We start from the raw sequence: 13799 nt of genomic DNA, 5'->3' as shown, positions 1-13799 counted from the left end.
CTGAGGAGCCTCTCCTTATAATTTTCGCTTTTGTGTAGCTTTCACACATCTTTCCTAGTCAGACTGAAAAATAATAATAGGAAAGGCTATAGAGACTGCAATGGCACTGTAAAATTGTTCTTGACAGAAGCAAAATGTTTTTTCCATGACAGTATATTGTGAAAGGGAAGAACAATTTTTTTTTTTTTTTGTATTTTCTGCTGCAAACAGTAGACAATGAATATAAATTGGCAATGATTTGTTTTTTGCCACTGGTGACCAACCTATAATCAAATCATTTTGTTTGTTACAAAATGTGCTTATGTAGAATAAATTGAACAGAAGTGTTATCTTTCCTTTTGTATCTACAAAGAGAAATACATATTAACAACAATAATCTACAGTGAGTCTATAAAGGTTTGAATTTCTTCTTTTGTTTTGTAATTTTGCCTTTTAAAATCCATTGTGGTGGCGTTACAGTCAATCAGTCAAGATGTGATTTAAGGGCAGACTTTTGCTTTAATTTAACAGCTCATGCAGAACAAAGGTTTGGACAGTTTAGAATGATATAAAATGGAAATTAAAACTACAGACACTTTGATTCATTATTTTTATTTTTAGAGACTCAAAAGTAATGGTCTTCCTAGCATTCTAGCATTTCTGTGCTAGGCAGTGCATTTCAAGAAGGTACCAGACAATTTGGCCAGTACTAAAGTTTTTTTCTGTCTCTGGGTTAATGATGATGATGATGGTCTGCATCATCATCATTATTGAATCATTAATGAATCTTGATTGTTGTATTTCAAATCTACCATGATGGTTTAAAGAAGAAAATGCTTAAATAGGTAAACAATCTTGTTTAATTCTCCCCAAAAATGCATGGAGCCAACTTTACAGAGCAAAAAAAAAAAAAAAAAGCACCCGCACTTTATTACACAGTAAGGGGAGATAAGGTCACCAGCAGAAACCAAAACATTACCTGAACCACTTAAAAAAAATTTAAATGTCATCTGGGATTCTAATACAGACTGTCTCAGTAGTAAAACCTGATTGAACACTTCCATTTTTCTAATATAATGTTTTTAAACATTTTGCTATAAAGGGTAACTTTGAAACTGGTTTATATTTGTTGTAGTTTGATGAAGCAATGCTGGGTTGTGTTTAGGACTTGTTCAGTACTGACATCTCTGGCAGCTGATCTGCACCAAAGCACATGAACAGGAAGAGGTGGAACAACTCTATTCTGGATGAGAGGCGATCAAAGTAACACAAACAGAGGAGAAAACAGAGACGAGCACATTTTCTTCCTTTCAGGAAGTGCAAAGCCCCTGCACTGAGGAGTAGAGAACTACATCTTCACTATCTATGTAATCCATAACTCTGATTGCTTCATTCAACTCTGCCCACGCTATTGTAATCTTCTCATTATTGTCCTCCCCCAAAAGTTTAATCACTTTTCATCAAAGAGAGAAGATGGCAGAGATGCTGTATAAACATCTAAAAAATTTCTACAGCAACTTGCGGGGGTAGTTGTGATTGAATTACTGGGACATGATATGCATCAAGGTGGAGCAGAGTGGAAATAAACTGTTTCTGTTTGAGCTTTTTTTTGTTGCGTTGTTGCTGAAAACCTTGAAATCTCTTGATGATCATTTCATTTGCTATTTTATCTAGGGATTGAGAGTAACGTAGTTTCTATTCTCTGTATGTCCTGTACATGTGGCAGAATTGACAATAAAGGTGACTTTGACTTTGACTTGACTTTGATGATGTCACTTGTGGACCACTATGAAAGTACTGCTGCGTAAACAGAGTATTGGAGGCATTTTACGCCACTTGGTCAGCATCTCTCCAGGTTCCCTGTTCATTAAAGTTGGAGAATCCTTGTTAGCATATGTAAATTAGATACTGTGTTCCCATGTCAACCAAGAAGAAGCTGCGAAAGAAATGACTTCTCTCCTCAGGGTGGCTGGTTGTGCAGGTCTGGGTTTTCTCATGTGAAAGGGATCAAAGCAATCTTACTCAGCCCTCTTAAGAAAGAAAGATGTACGAATGTGGGAAATCAAATCTGCTTCAAAAGGGAGCACCACTGGGAGCAAGAGAGATGAGAAAGCAGTGAGTGAATAGGAAACCAGTGTGAAATCACCCCTGTTGTTGCACCATTAGAGACGAGACCACAGTAGTCTCCGGCTGTCCAGAGAGTGTTCGTGGGAGACAACTATTGTTCAGGTGCGTTTGTTTAAAATGTGTTTAGATACGTGTCTGCACAGGTTCGTGTGAAAGTGAGAGGTAAAGGTGTGCTTCCCAATGTGAGTGAAAGACAAAAATGAGTGAAAATAAAGGGAAATCAACATTACAAATAAAGAGGTGCTGATAGTGTGAGTTAGAGGTTTGACTTTGTCAAGCGTGCTTTGATATGAGAGTGTTGATGCTTGTGACCCCCCTCTTGTCCCCTTAGCATATGCTATGAAAGCTGATTTCACAGCTTATCAGCTGCAATGAGAATAAGCCTTGTGAGTGAGGTGTGACATCAAATAGCACAGACAGATAGAACCCTTCTATTCCTCATACTGACACTTTACCTTGCTTTAGCTCGGAGTGAATGCTGTTTGCTGTGGTACGGTGCGCGAGTGGCACAACAAGGCTCAACATATAATCTGTAGGCACTGCTTTGCTTGTAATTTCCACTAGATCCAGAATATGTGTATTTACTTTAAATCCCCCAGTAGTCCACGCACCATCATAATATATTGAGCTCATGTTGTCTGTACTGCAGTTTGTAATATTTGTGATACAACACGGGGGCTTCTTTTTCATCCAGTGTGCAGTGTTAGGCTATTAGATGCTACATGATTTTCTTTTTCTTCTTCATGTGTAAAAAGTATTCACTCTCTGTAGAGTAAGGTGCTTTAAAAGGTTGGTGGTTTGCTCCATGAAGTAGAATGAAGGAAGAAGGTCAGCTTAAAGCGATAGGAGAGGGAATAAATTCCATTAAATGAAAGTTGTAAAAGCTGAAGATGAAATGAGGCAAGCTTTTAAAACACCACTCTTATAGTGACACAGTATTCTAAGTACATTAAAAGCATGTTTGTATTTAGTTTTCCTTGAAATTCTTATGTTAGTCATAGCAGTTTGCCTCTACTTCAGTAATGTTTTACGTGGATGCTGTATTGGGTAACAAGATCAACTGCTTGGGAAAGGAGTGCCCTGTGTTTGTACATATATTGATATACATATGTATGTTAGGCTATGGGTCGGTCTCAGCTGTGCATTTAAGTAACTTAGAGACTGACTGACCAAATGAATGAAAAACTATTTCTGGTGATTTGTTTTGTGCAGGTGGGCAAGCAATAAGGCTTGACGGAAGATGCGACGGGGGTGGTGGCTCGTCAGATGGCTGGGGACAGGAATGGCAATCCTCTCTTTGCTAACCCACAGCTGGGGCCAGAACACAGAAGGTATGAGCAGCCAGCACTAAGGCCATCACTCCTCCTTTTCAGTTAACTGTAGCTGACTCGTCAGTGGACACTTGTAATGTGTGAAAGGCAATGTTTTGGGTTTTTTTGCTACAACAGACCTGCATTGTTAGAAAAAAATTTCCACAGCTACATCACGCTAATTATTATAAAGTATGTGGTAACCTGAGGCGTTAATTGTTTTCAAAGGTTATTATTTAGAAAGAGGATGCTCATTAAGTTCACTGATCATGCTAACATTTTTTGCCTTGTAGTTAAATGCTCAGGTTTATTAGAAAGGTGGTTTTTGTAGTTTCTACTCACTGAGTTTGTAGCAGGTGCTAGTCAAAAGTGATTTCCAGCTGTATAAAATCGGCATGTCTTTAAACATAACGGTTAAAGGAAGCAGCACATACAGACATGCTTCAAATCCCGACTGTGTTGCAATATTGCAATTCAGGTCAACTTTAAGGTGCTGTACTTGAAGCAAATTCCCTTTTTCCCCAACTCCGTTTCCTTCTTCGTTTCATCCTGTACCTGCTTCCCAGGCTTTCTTGACAAGAAATTTTTATTAATATAAAAGCATTTCATATAAGAGTATATTTGAATTCAGATTTTCTTGGATTTATGTGATATCTTTTTAGCACAGAAGAGAAGAGAGATGACATCCTTTATGACTCGCTGAACCTTTGAAGGTGAACCTTGTGGTTTCCTTGTTGGATGAGTTCACACTGAGGCTTCAACCGCATTTAATAGATCGGTGTTGGTATGTGTAGTGATGAAACTGTTGACCCAAAGCATAACAGCTGGGGAATATCCTTGTGGGATATGGTTTTGTGGATAATTTCTTTTATTATATTGGCTATTGTACACAAACATACTATTGATTTAAACCGTATTGATTTATAAACATCTCATACAGTGTTGGTGAACATACGGTACAAATAGTGCTTTAGGTTCAGTGACCTTGAGGTAAATTAAACTATGCTTCAGGAAACATGTTTGCTTGAGGACATTTGCTCTATGATGCTCTTTTATCCCTCCCAGTATTCAAACATTACAGTGTGCTGCAGTGAGGTTAGTTATTGGTGGAGTTATTTTAAAGAAATACACTGCTTAGCCCAGCCAAATTTTTTCGTCATGCCAACCCAGTAAAGTAGTAAAGCAATAAAATTAAATGTTCAGCCAATGAAAAATAGCACAGAAAATACCAGTACTGTTTTAGTTGGGCAGCTTAGAACCTCCCTGCAAAGTTGCCCACCCCTTACTCTTTCTTCTATAAACACAGAGCTCTGCAGCAGGAACCCTTCGCTGTGCAGAGTGATCTTTTGTTTCTCAAACTGCACATTCTGGCATATCGAAAGACAATGTAAATTCTGATTTCTATATAAAATTGAACATATTTGTGGCATAACTCTTAATTTTACTGTGGTTAAGTTTTGTGTATGCCACTTCCTGATATATATATATATATATGAACAGGTCTAACTAACAAAGCAACTGCTGAGTGTATATATTAATGCTAAAATAGTTTGCCCTTTCTGGTTATTAGAATTTCTCAGGATTTAATGCTCTGGTTCTAAACGTTAGGCTGTGCATTTGTGAGTTTCAGAGAAATCAACCCATATACCCATCACATCTCATTGTGTCAGACCTTGTGTGCTTAAAAGTTTTGTCTATGAACTCCAGGTGTGTTAAGGTAAAGAAGGGATATGCCACTACTTCCAGTAACCAGTGGAATCTCTGTATGATTCAACACGGTCTTTGATGTCCACCTACAAACTTATTGTCCATAGCTGCTACTTAAATAGTTAAGTTGGTGCTAACATATTATCAATTAGAAAACAATATTATACAATAAAAACAGTTGTCAGTAATGTTCTATAGTAAAGCTCTAAATTGTTTACTCATAAGTTAAAACATGTCCACTGAGACAAGTGCAGGACAGTCATGATTGTTTAATTAATCATTAAAGCCAGGCCTTCAATTGCAGCTCCGGATTTGCACAGAGTAATGATACCTTACTCTGTTTGCATCAATACTGAGGACACAGCCCTCACAGAGGATTTGTGCTTGCATTCTGTCTGAGCTCCACATGTTGATCGACCCCATACGGTGTGAGCTGGAAAGCTGCAGGTTAGGGCCATACAGGAAAGTCGATGGAAATATGTAATGTGTGTTAAAGCAGCAAAATTTTGCAATGTTTGTCCAACTTTCAGGGCTAGAAGGGCTTAGAAGCAAGCTACAGCAAGCATAAACCTGACACATTACAATGATCTGCGCTGAATATGAAGACTGACCATGTCAGACTTTTTATGCTGATTATCGATGTGGTTGCAGCCTGTAATTTGAGTGGCAGCAGACAGAAATAATTATGAGGCTCAAAAACGATCTCTGATTAGACCATAGTCTGTGAACTGAATTATCCACTGTGTCATAGTTGAAACAGCCGGTGAGACTGAATGTTTACGAACTGTTGTGGTTTTGAAGGGTAAGGGTAAACGTGGGTGCTGTTGTTTCCTCCCTTTGCCACTCACTGTCATCCAGGGATGCTCTTGATTTGAGCAGGGATTTCCACCTCCCTCAACAGCACATCTCTCATCTTCTCACTCATAAATCTTCTTACTCTGCCCACCTCAAGGCGCCCTTGGTATTTGACTCTGTCAGTGTGTTTGTTCTCTATCAAATGAAAACAGCAACCAGAGCTTTTTTTTTTTTAATGGCATCAAGCTGTAAGGAGATGTGTGCACTTCCTGTGGATGCCACACTGGCTTTCAAGCAAAGAGATATTATAATACTTAGTCTTTTAAGTAATATGAATGAGGACTTTGTGAGAGAAAATAAGTCTGGCTTTAAAAAAATGCTTTTCTTCTCTAATGAATTAATTGATTTAATGAATGCATTCATGCAGGGACCTGTTAAAGTATACAGTTTATTCAACAACAAAAAACATTAACTTATTTGTTATTGTGTCATTTTCCTCTAATTAACTTATAGCTCATTCTCTGTGGAAAAAAATAACTGTTGTGCTAATAATTTCAAACTCTGCCAAATCTGTAATTGCCTTTTAGTTTCAGTTAATGGAGAACTGAATTTCTGTTTTGTTTTTTCCCTCTGTATTCTGTCCCTTAATTCCTGTCCTTAACAGATTTGCTGTTTTCATTTTTAATTAATAATCCTCTCTCCCATGTACCATCCCTTCATGTTCTCCTCCTTACCTTGCAGCATCAGGCTCTCACTTTGCCGTGCTTTTGGTTCAATGTTTTCTCCTGGCAGAAAATCTCTTCACTATTTATATGCAGGTAAACCATGCAGTGCTCCTCATGTATGTCAATTGTTCCCTTGCAGCAGGTTAATGATAATGAAAGGTCAAACTTTAGTCCTACCACAGTGGCCAGACTGTCCAGTCATACAAACAAATCCCTCTGTCACTAAATCCAGATGTTGAGTACCATGTCAGAATATGTGTGGTGAAGTTTGGACTACTTAATATGTGCTATGTGACATCAGCCTACATTCTTCACTCCTACAGTTTGCATCTTTATGCCTGTTAGCCTCTCTTTCCTTCTCTTCCCATCTGCACATCCATTTTGACCCACAATTGTTTGTCTATTTTTGGAATTGTCTGATTAGGACCCAGATGTGCAGACTGTGACTGGCTGCGGCAGAGGATTGTGGAATGGGGAAGCGTTGGACTGAACGGGGGGGAGGGGTTATAATCTGCTTGCCAGTAGGTTGTAATCAGGCTCCGGGTAGGACAAGAAGCGTGATTGGGGGGGAGTGGGGGCCCTCTTGTTAAGATGGCTCCTGCGCTGCCCAGGACAGGCTCATCCTAAAGCTCAGTATGTGAACACGTGTGTCTGGTGAACTGTTCACTGGGAGCGTGATTGCAACCTTTACCGTGCTGTCTGTGTGGTTAACCTCACACAGACACAGAGGGGCAGCAAGGGGGTGGGGGAGAAACTAAAGAAGAGTAGGGGAGGAAGTCTCTGAAAGGGATTACACATCAGTAAAGTAATCCCCTTCTCTCTTACATTGTAAGCCACTAATGAATTTGATGATGCTGCAGGAATTCATTTCAGTTTCTGAGTTTCATCTTCACATTTACAATAACTACTACAGTCAATTTTTTTTTTTACCACATCTTTCCACATGTGATCGTTTAAAGTTAGAACATCAAATTAATTAAACAGAGAGACCCACAGAGACACACCACTAATGATTTTTAAGGAAAAAAAGAGACTGAAATTGAGATTGACAATGATTGAACCAGAATGGGAACAATGCAAATAGCACAGTCTGTCTCAACATACTATAAACTTAGCTGTGTGTGCGTGTGTGTATGTGTCCCCTTCCCCCCCTCTCATGTATGACAATCCGATTGTTCAGTCTGATGTCACTAGCCGTGTCTGGACCTAAACTCCGCTGCAGGTCCATATATCAAACGATCACTATGGCATTACTGAGAGTTGAAAAACTGTCTAAAGTCTTTCATCTTTAATAAAATGATCAGCGTTCTGCTCTACCAGGTGTAACAATTGAGTTTAACATCCAGGCATCCATGAAAACGGAATTTATGACATTTAACGGAGTTAGAAGTTAGCAGGGAGTTAGCTCGCTAGCTTCTATCTAAATACAATATAGCATGTCCTGACTGCGGGGTTTTGGAAACAAATTAAAACGTACAGCTCTGTTATCACTTCCAACATAAATGAAGACAGAAAACTAAACAGCAGTGACGTTTGTAGGGTTACTGAAGTTTGGCTAGCTGGTATATAATGATGTGCTACGTGACCGCTAGCGACACAGCTATGTTAGCATAATATAAAAAAGCTAACTTTTTTTTCCACTCGATAAAAGTTAACGTGAGTGTTCTCGGTGGTCAGGAACAAATGTAATCGCATGGCAGGATGCTGTAAAAGGACCAAACTTCAGCCAGGAGAACAACTGAGATAATCCATCCATAATACGAGGTTAGTCATTCATATACTGCTGCATAGGCTGGGCTGTAGCTACATCCTAAGGTTTTAAAAACTGAGCTTAAATAAATGATTAGCGGTCAGTGTTGGGGAGTAACGGAATACATGTACCGCCGTTACGTATTTAGAATACAAAATATGAGTAACTGTATTCCGTTACAGTTACCGTTTAAAAAGGTGGTATTCAGAATACAGTTACTTTGTTGAAATAAATGGAATACACTGGGGTACTTTCCTGTTTCATTTTGTCGCGGGTCAGGACTGTTTGGGTTTTGTTTGACAGCTAACTTCTTTTGTTCCAGGCGGCAGCGTTACGGTTGCCATGGTTACAGGGCGACGCTCTCTCTCTCTGCGACTGTGTGTTTCCTGGGTGAGAGAGCGCCTTTTCGTTGTTGTTGTTGTTGTTGTGCTAAGCTAACAGGCAGAATGCTACAAGCATAGCTCTAAAGAATGTAGCATCATGTTCAGTGTAGTCCGTGCTGCTGGGAGAATGGACTGCCATACACGTTATGTGTCTGTGAGCGCTAGGAGGGAGAAAAAGGGGAGTGGAAAGGTACGAGCAGTCATCGAGCAAAAACGGGAGCTGGAAGCATGTAAATATAATAATAACCACTGCAGCCAAGAAGATATGGAATGCCAGGACTGCCATAATGAATTAATTAAATACACCATTAAATAATTAATTAAATGTGGCAATAATTAATTAAAATTGGAATTAATTAATTAATTAAATAGTTATGACACATGTAATTAATTAATTATTGACACATTTAATTAATTATTTATGTATTTCACATTTTAATTAATTATTGACACATTTAATTAATTAATTATTGACACATTTAATTAATTATTTATGTATTTCACATTTTAATTAATTATTGACACATTTCATTAATTATTGACACATTTAATTAATTATTTAATGATATATTTATTTATTTCATTTTGGCAGTCCTGACGCCTGGCTCTCATCATGAAATAATTTTATCTGTCAGCCTCACCCATCAAACTCAGGGGGCGGGGTTAACGCTGATCGAGTCAAAACCATTGCTTTGGCCTGGTGGCCATTGTTTCTAGCACACAACAACCGGCATGTGGAAGCTAACAGAACTGAGCTTTGAAAAACCCTGTTTGTGTGTTACCAAATACCGTTTTAATATTTTTTTAGCCGAGAATGTAGTGGTTTAATCTTCATGTGTCTGGTCGGTTTGTCAAGATACAGCCTCTTTGCAAAAGTGTTTCGATGATTTCGGAGATGTCTGCCCAGTCTCACGGCAAAGCGTGGGATAGACCCGCTCGCCTCGCAAGCAATCCCACCGACAAAGCGCAGGCCCCGGTACACAGCTGTAGTAACCCCCGCTGACTTCTTTTACTGAGGTTATATTTATCGATGTTTTATTTCCTGATGTTCTTATGTGTCCTACGTGTTTCAGTCGCCAATTCTGAATTATAACTAACATTAAAAACATGTTTAAGAGAGCAAATAAATCTGTTTAACATCTGATCTTTGGGTTTTTGTTCAGTAATCAGCGTGACCTGTGTATAAACACATAAAAGAGATAACGTTGGTGTTTCCGTCATGTAGTAACTGCTGGCTTTAACTGTACAAAGGTTGTTCGACACTATGAAACACATACAGACTTCATGATGTTCGGCTAATATTTTTATTGTGAATATTAATCATGCTGACCTCGCTCTGTACACCACGCAGCGAGGTCAGCATATCCACGATATCCTCAGCTCCATGAGTTAACACAAAGTTTCCCAGCTGACTAACTGCCAACTATTCCAGAGACGTGAAAATATACAGCATAAAGAAAAGTGTAAGAGACTCAGCAGCAGATTAGAATAACAGTTATACATTTAATAAATCACCAAATGAATCCAAGAAACGAGCAAACCTGTTCCGACAATTTGAATTTGTATTCCCTCAGCTGCAGACTCGCTGCTGTTTAAATGTTTGAAAAGGAAGATTAGATATAAAAAACGTCAAACATAGACTCAGTCTGCCTTCACATTTGATATGAGGCCAGCACGTATAGTGGCCTCAGCAGGCTATTACTGAAATACACGTGCTATATCATAAACTATGATATAAACAGGGAGGTCCTATTAACATGTTTAGTTTTAAAGGACACCTTCCTGCCTTTAGTCTCATTCATGAGCAGTATTAGTTTTCTTCTAACATCCAGAAGTCTGCACAATGTGTTTCATAGTTTGTAACAAGCCTTTGACAGGTAAACATAACATGACCGAAAAAGCAAAAAAAAAAGCAAAAAAAAAGAGAGAGAGTGTTGACATAAGAAGAGAAAATTCTCTCAATTATGGAGACAGACAAATGGTTCATTTATGTTTGATGTGTGTTTATTCCTCCCTAAATATCGTCGGTGAAGTTCGCCATGCACGTCAGATTTTCCTGCGCATTTTTATACCTCTGCCAACAGAGAGAGAAAAAAAATCACATTCTAACAGACAGCTGGTGCTTAGAATACAGTTGAATAACTATTAAAAAACAGATGATATTTAGATGATAGTTCAGTCTAACACATGTGCCAGTGAACCATTAAACGTCTGTGAAACTATGCAGTTATGAAACGTAACTTTAACCTCAGCCAAACCGATTTGCTCAGTTGTAAATAAAACAGCGAAGTAAACGTGACCCGACAGACAGAACCTGAGTGAATGAAGTCCAGCGTTTAACCACTGAGAGCTAAAACTCAGCTGAGGTTTCAAAGCTGTGTGCCGGTGATTGGACATCAGCCGCTGATAAAGCTGTTCGCCTATAAAGTGCTCTGTAAGGAAACGAGCTCCAGCAGCTCTGCGCTCGGGGAAAACACTATATTTACTTATCTTGTGCAGAAAAATGCGCTGACATTGCGTTATATCGAGCACCGGCTGCCCAGTTAAACTGTGACTATCACCAGGTAACTAGGCGTGTTTCTTGAATTAGCAGCAGGTGTTAAACAGCTGACAGATGAGGAGGAGGATGCATGCAGGTAAACTGAGGGTCTGCTGAGCTGATCGCTGGTTTCGTGAGAAAAATGTCAGCTCGTTCTTTATGTTACAGAAGCACAGAGACACAAGACCAGGCGGGAAGAGACGATCGTTCGGTGAAAATGAGAATCTGCGAATGCAACATGTGGAACACGGAGAGTGGAATATGTAAACAAACCGGTTAACGTAACCCCCTCGGTGCACTCTGCATGCTAACTGTTAGCAGAGCTAGTGAAATCTCTGAAAACATCTGAGCACTTTTGCAAACATGTTCTATGTTGACAACCTGACCAGACATACGTCGCGACATTCGCGGCTAAAACACTGTTAAAAGTGTAGCTGGTGACAGAAAAACGGGGTATTTTAAAACTACACCACCACCATTGCTGCTTGTGATTTGATCTGCATTCTGGGATAACTGGCTGCCCCAAGTCTACACAAGCAATCGATTTTCTAGGATCGACCTGTTTTGACTTACTTTGCACGGCAACCAATCAAATGTTAGAGAAGCTGCATGGGCAGCGTTAACCCCGCCCCCTGAGTTTGATGGGTGAGGCTGACAGATAAAATTATTTCATGACGAGAGCCAGGCGTCAGGACTGCCAAAATGAAATAAATAAATATATCATTAAATAATTAATTAAATGTGTCAATAATTAATGAAATGTGTCAATAATTAATTAAAATGTGAAATACATAAATAATTAATTAAATGTGTCAATAATTAATTAATTAAATGTGTCAATAATTAATTAAAATGTGAAATACATAAATAATTAATTAAATGTGTCAATAATTAATTAATTACATGTGTCATAACTATTTATTTAATTAATTAATTCCAATTTTAATTAATTATTGCCACATTTAATTAATTATTTAATGGTGTATTTAATTAATTCATTATGGCAGTCCTGGCGTTCCATAAGAAGAGTGCCTGACGAGCCCAGTTGTAAGTAAGCTATTAAGACTCGACTGTACACTGTGTTCGTGTTTTCCTCCGAAAACAACAAGTTCCGTTGGAGCAACCTTTCAACGCCTCTCTCTGTCTGTCGCAAGAAAAGTTGACCCACACAACAAAGTAGAGCTATTTTTCGGCTACCAGCCGACAGGGACCCCGCCGTATTATGCTGGGCTTACACTGTGCGATTTTTTTCAGTCGCGCGATTCAGCTCCTGCTCAAACTGTACGATTGACTCGCAGGGGTTAGAAGTTCATAGGTCACGATGCAGGGTCTCACACTATACGGCCTGATGCTCTGATGCGACCTGAGTGCTCACACTGTGCGTCCATAAAAATGAAGGTTATAACAGAAATTCTGTCGCTCGCTCTCCCTCTCCGTCTTTCACTCACACAGACACACCACCACCATCAACTTTGCTAAATTGCTAATGAAAAACATTGGTCAGGCAGCTGTGATTGAGCAGCAGTGTCGATCCAACTATTTTCACGGTTGTTGTGGTCGTGATAATTTTGTGAGGCCACATCGAAAGGGCTCGGATGGTTCTACAGGTTGTGCCTCCATCGCTTGTGTCCAGATCACACGCTGCACTGCCGTGCTACGCCGTCTTTTTCGCTGACATTTGTGTTTGCGCGTGCGCAGTGTGGCAAACTGCGGTGACACCCTCACGACCAAGCGATTGATGATCGGGAGCTGGTCGTGAGGTGTCAATCGCTTCTCGTTACCCCACGTATACTATACGATGCACGACGCACGATGAAGGCCAAAATCGGGCCGATCGCCAAAACGATCGCACGACTCAAAATCGGCTCAAAATGGGCCAAAAATCGCACAGTGTGAGCCCAGCATTAGTCAGAGGTCCCTTTACTACAGTTCGGAGTCGCGGACCTTCAGTAATAGTAATAAATCACACAGCAATAGTACATTCACGTTGTTGTAAAAAGCATGATAATATTGTAGCGGGTCAGGGCTGTTCGGGGTTCTGCTTGTACAGTTATGTTTTGTGTATGTTGCCATGGTGACGGGTGACGCCCTCTCGTTGCGACGGTGTGTCCTTCCGGGGTCAGAGGGCGCCCTATGTGTGTTGTGGTTGCCACGCTGAGCAGTTAGCTAGTGGCAGTGTGTTCTTCTGCAAATGTAATAAACGGCTGTGCTCCCTGGCTAGCTCACGGGAAGCAAGACCAAACGATACCTCTGTCTCCTCCTTGTCTGAACTCGCCACAATATATTAAGTAATCCAAAGTATTCAGAATACGTTACTGTCATTGAGTAACGTAACGGAATAGGTTACAGAATACATTTTGGGGCATGTATTCTGTATTCTGTAATGGAATACATTTTAAAAGTAACCTTCCCAACACTGTTAGCGGTAATAAAAGCCGAGGGAGGTCAACAGTGATCACTGACTGTTTTAGGAGCTTTTTGAGA

The 13799-nt window shown here is 39.6% G+C and overlaps 1 protein-coding gene across 1 annotated transcript in view; it reads left to right on the top strand.

Moving 5' to 3' along the window:
* LOC146560997 (protocadherin-15-like) overlaps window positions 1-13799 on the top strand; it is a 170716-nt gene that overhangs the window by 18929 nt on the left and 137988 nt on the right. Inside the window, exon 2 of the mRNA XM_085296662.1 lies at window positions 3319-3437. Coding sequence (XP_085152788.1) covers window positions 3347-3437 — 91 coding nt within the window. The 5' untranslated portion in view covers window positions 3319-3346. The remainder of the gene's footprint in view (window positions 1-3318; window positions 3438-13799) is intronic.

This window comes from Mchenga conophoros, linkage group LG13, assembly GCF_057382185.1.
Source record: "Mchenga conophoros isolate Kocher_MC1m ecotype Shallow Benthic linkage group LG13, M_conophoros_male_GT1.1, whole genome shotgun sequence".
Lineage (NCBI taxonomy): Eukaryota > Metazoa > Chordata > Actinopteri > Cichliformes > Cichlidae > Mchenga > Mchenga conophoros.
Note: the sequence above shows the minus strand (reverse complement) of the source record. Positions and strands in the feature narration are given on the sequence as shown.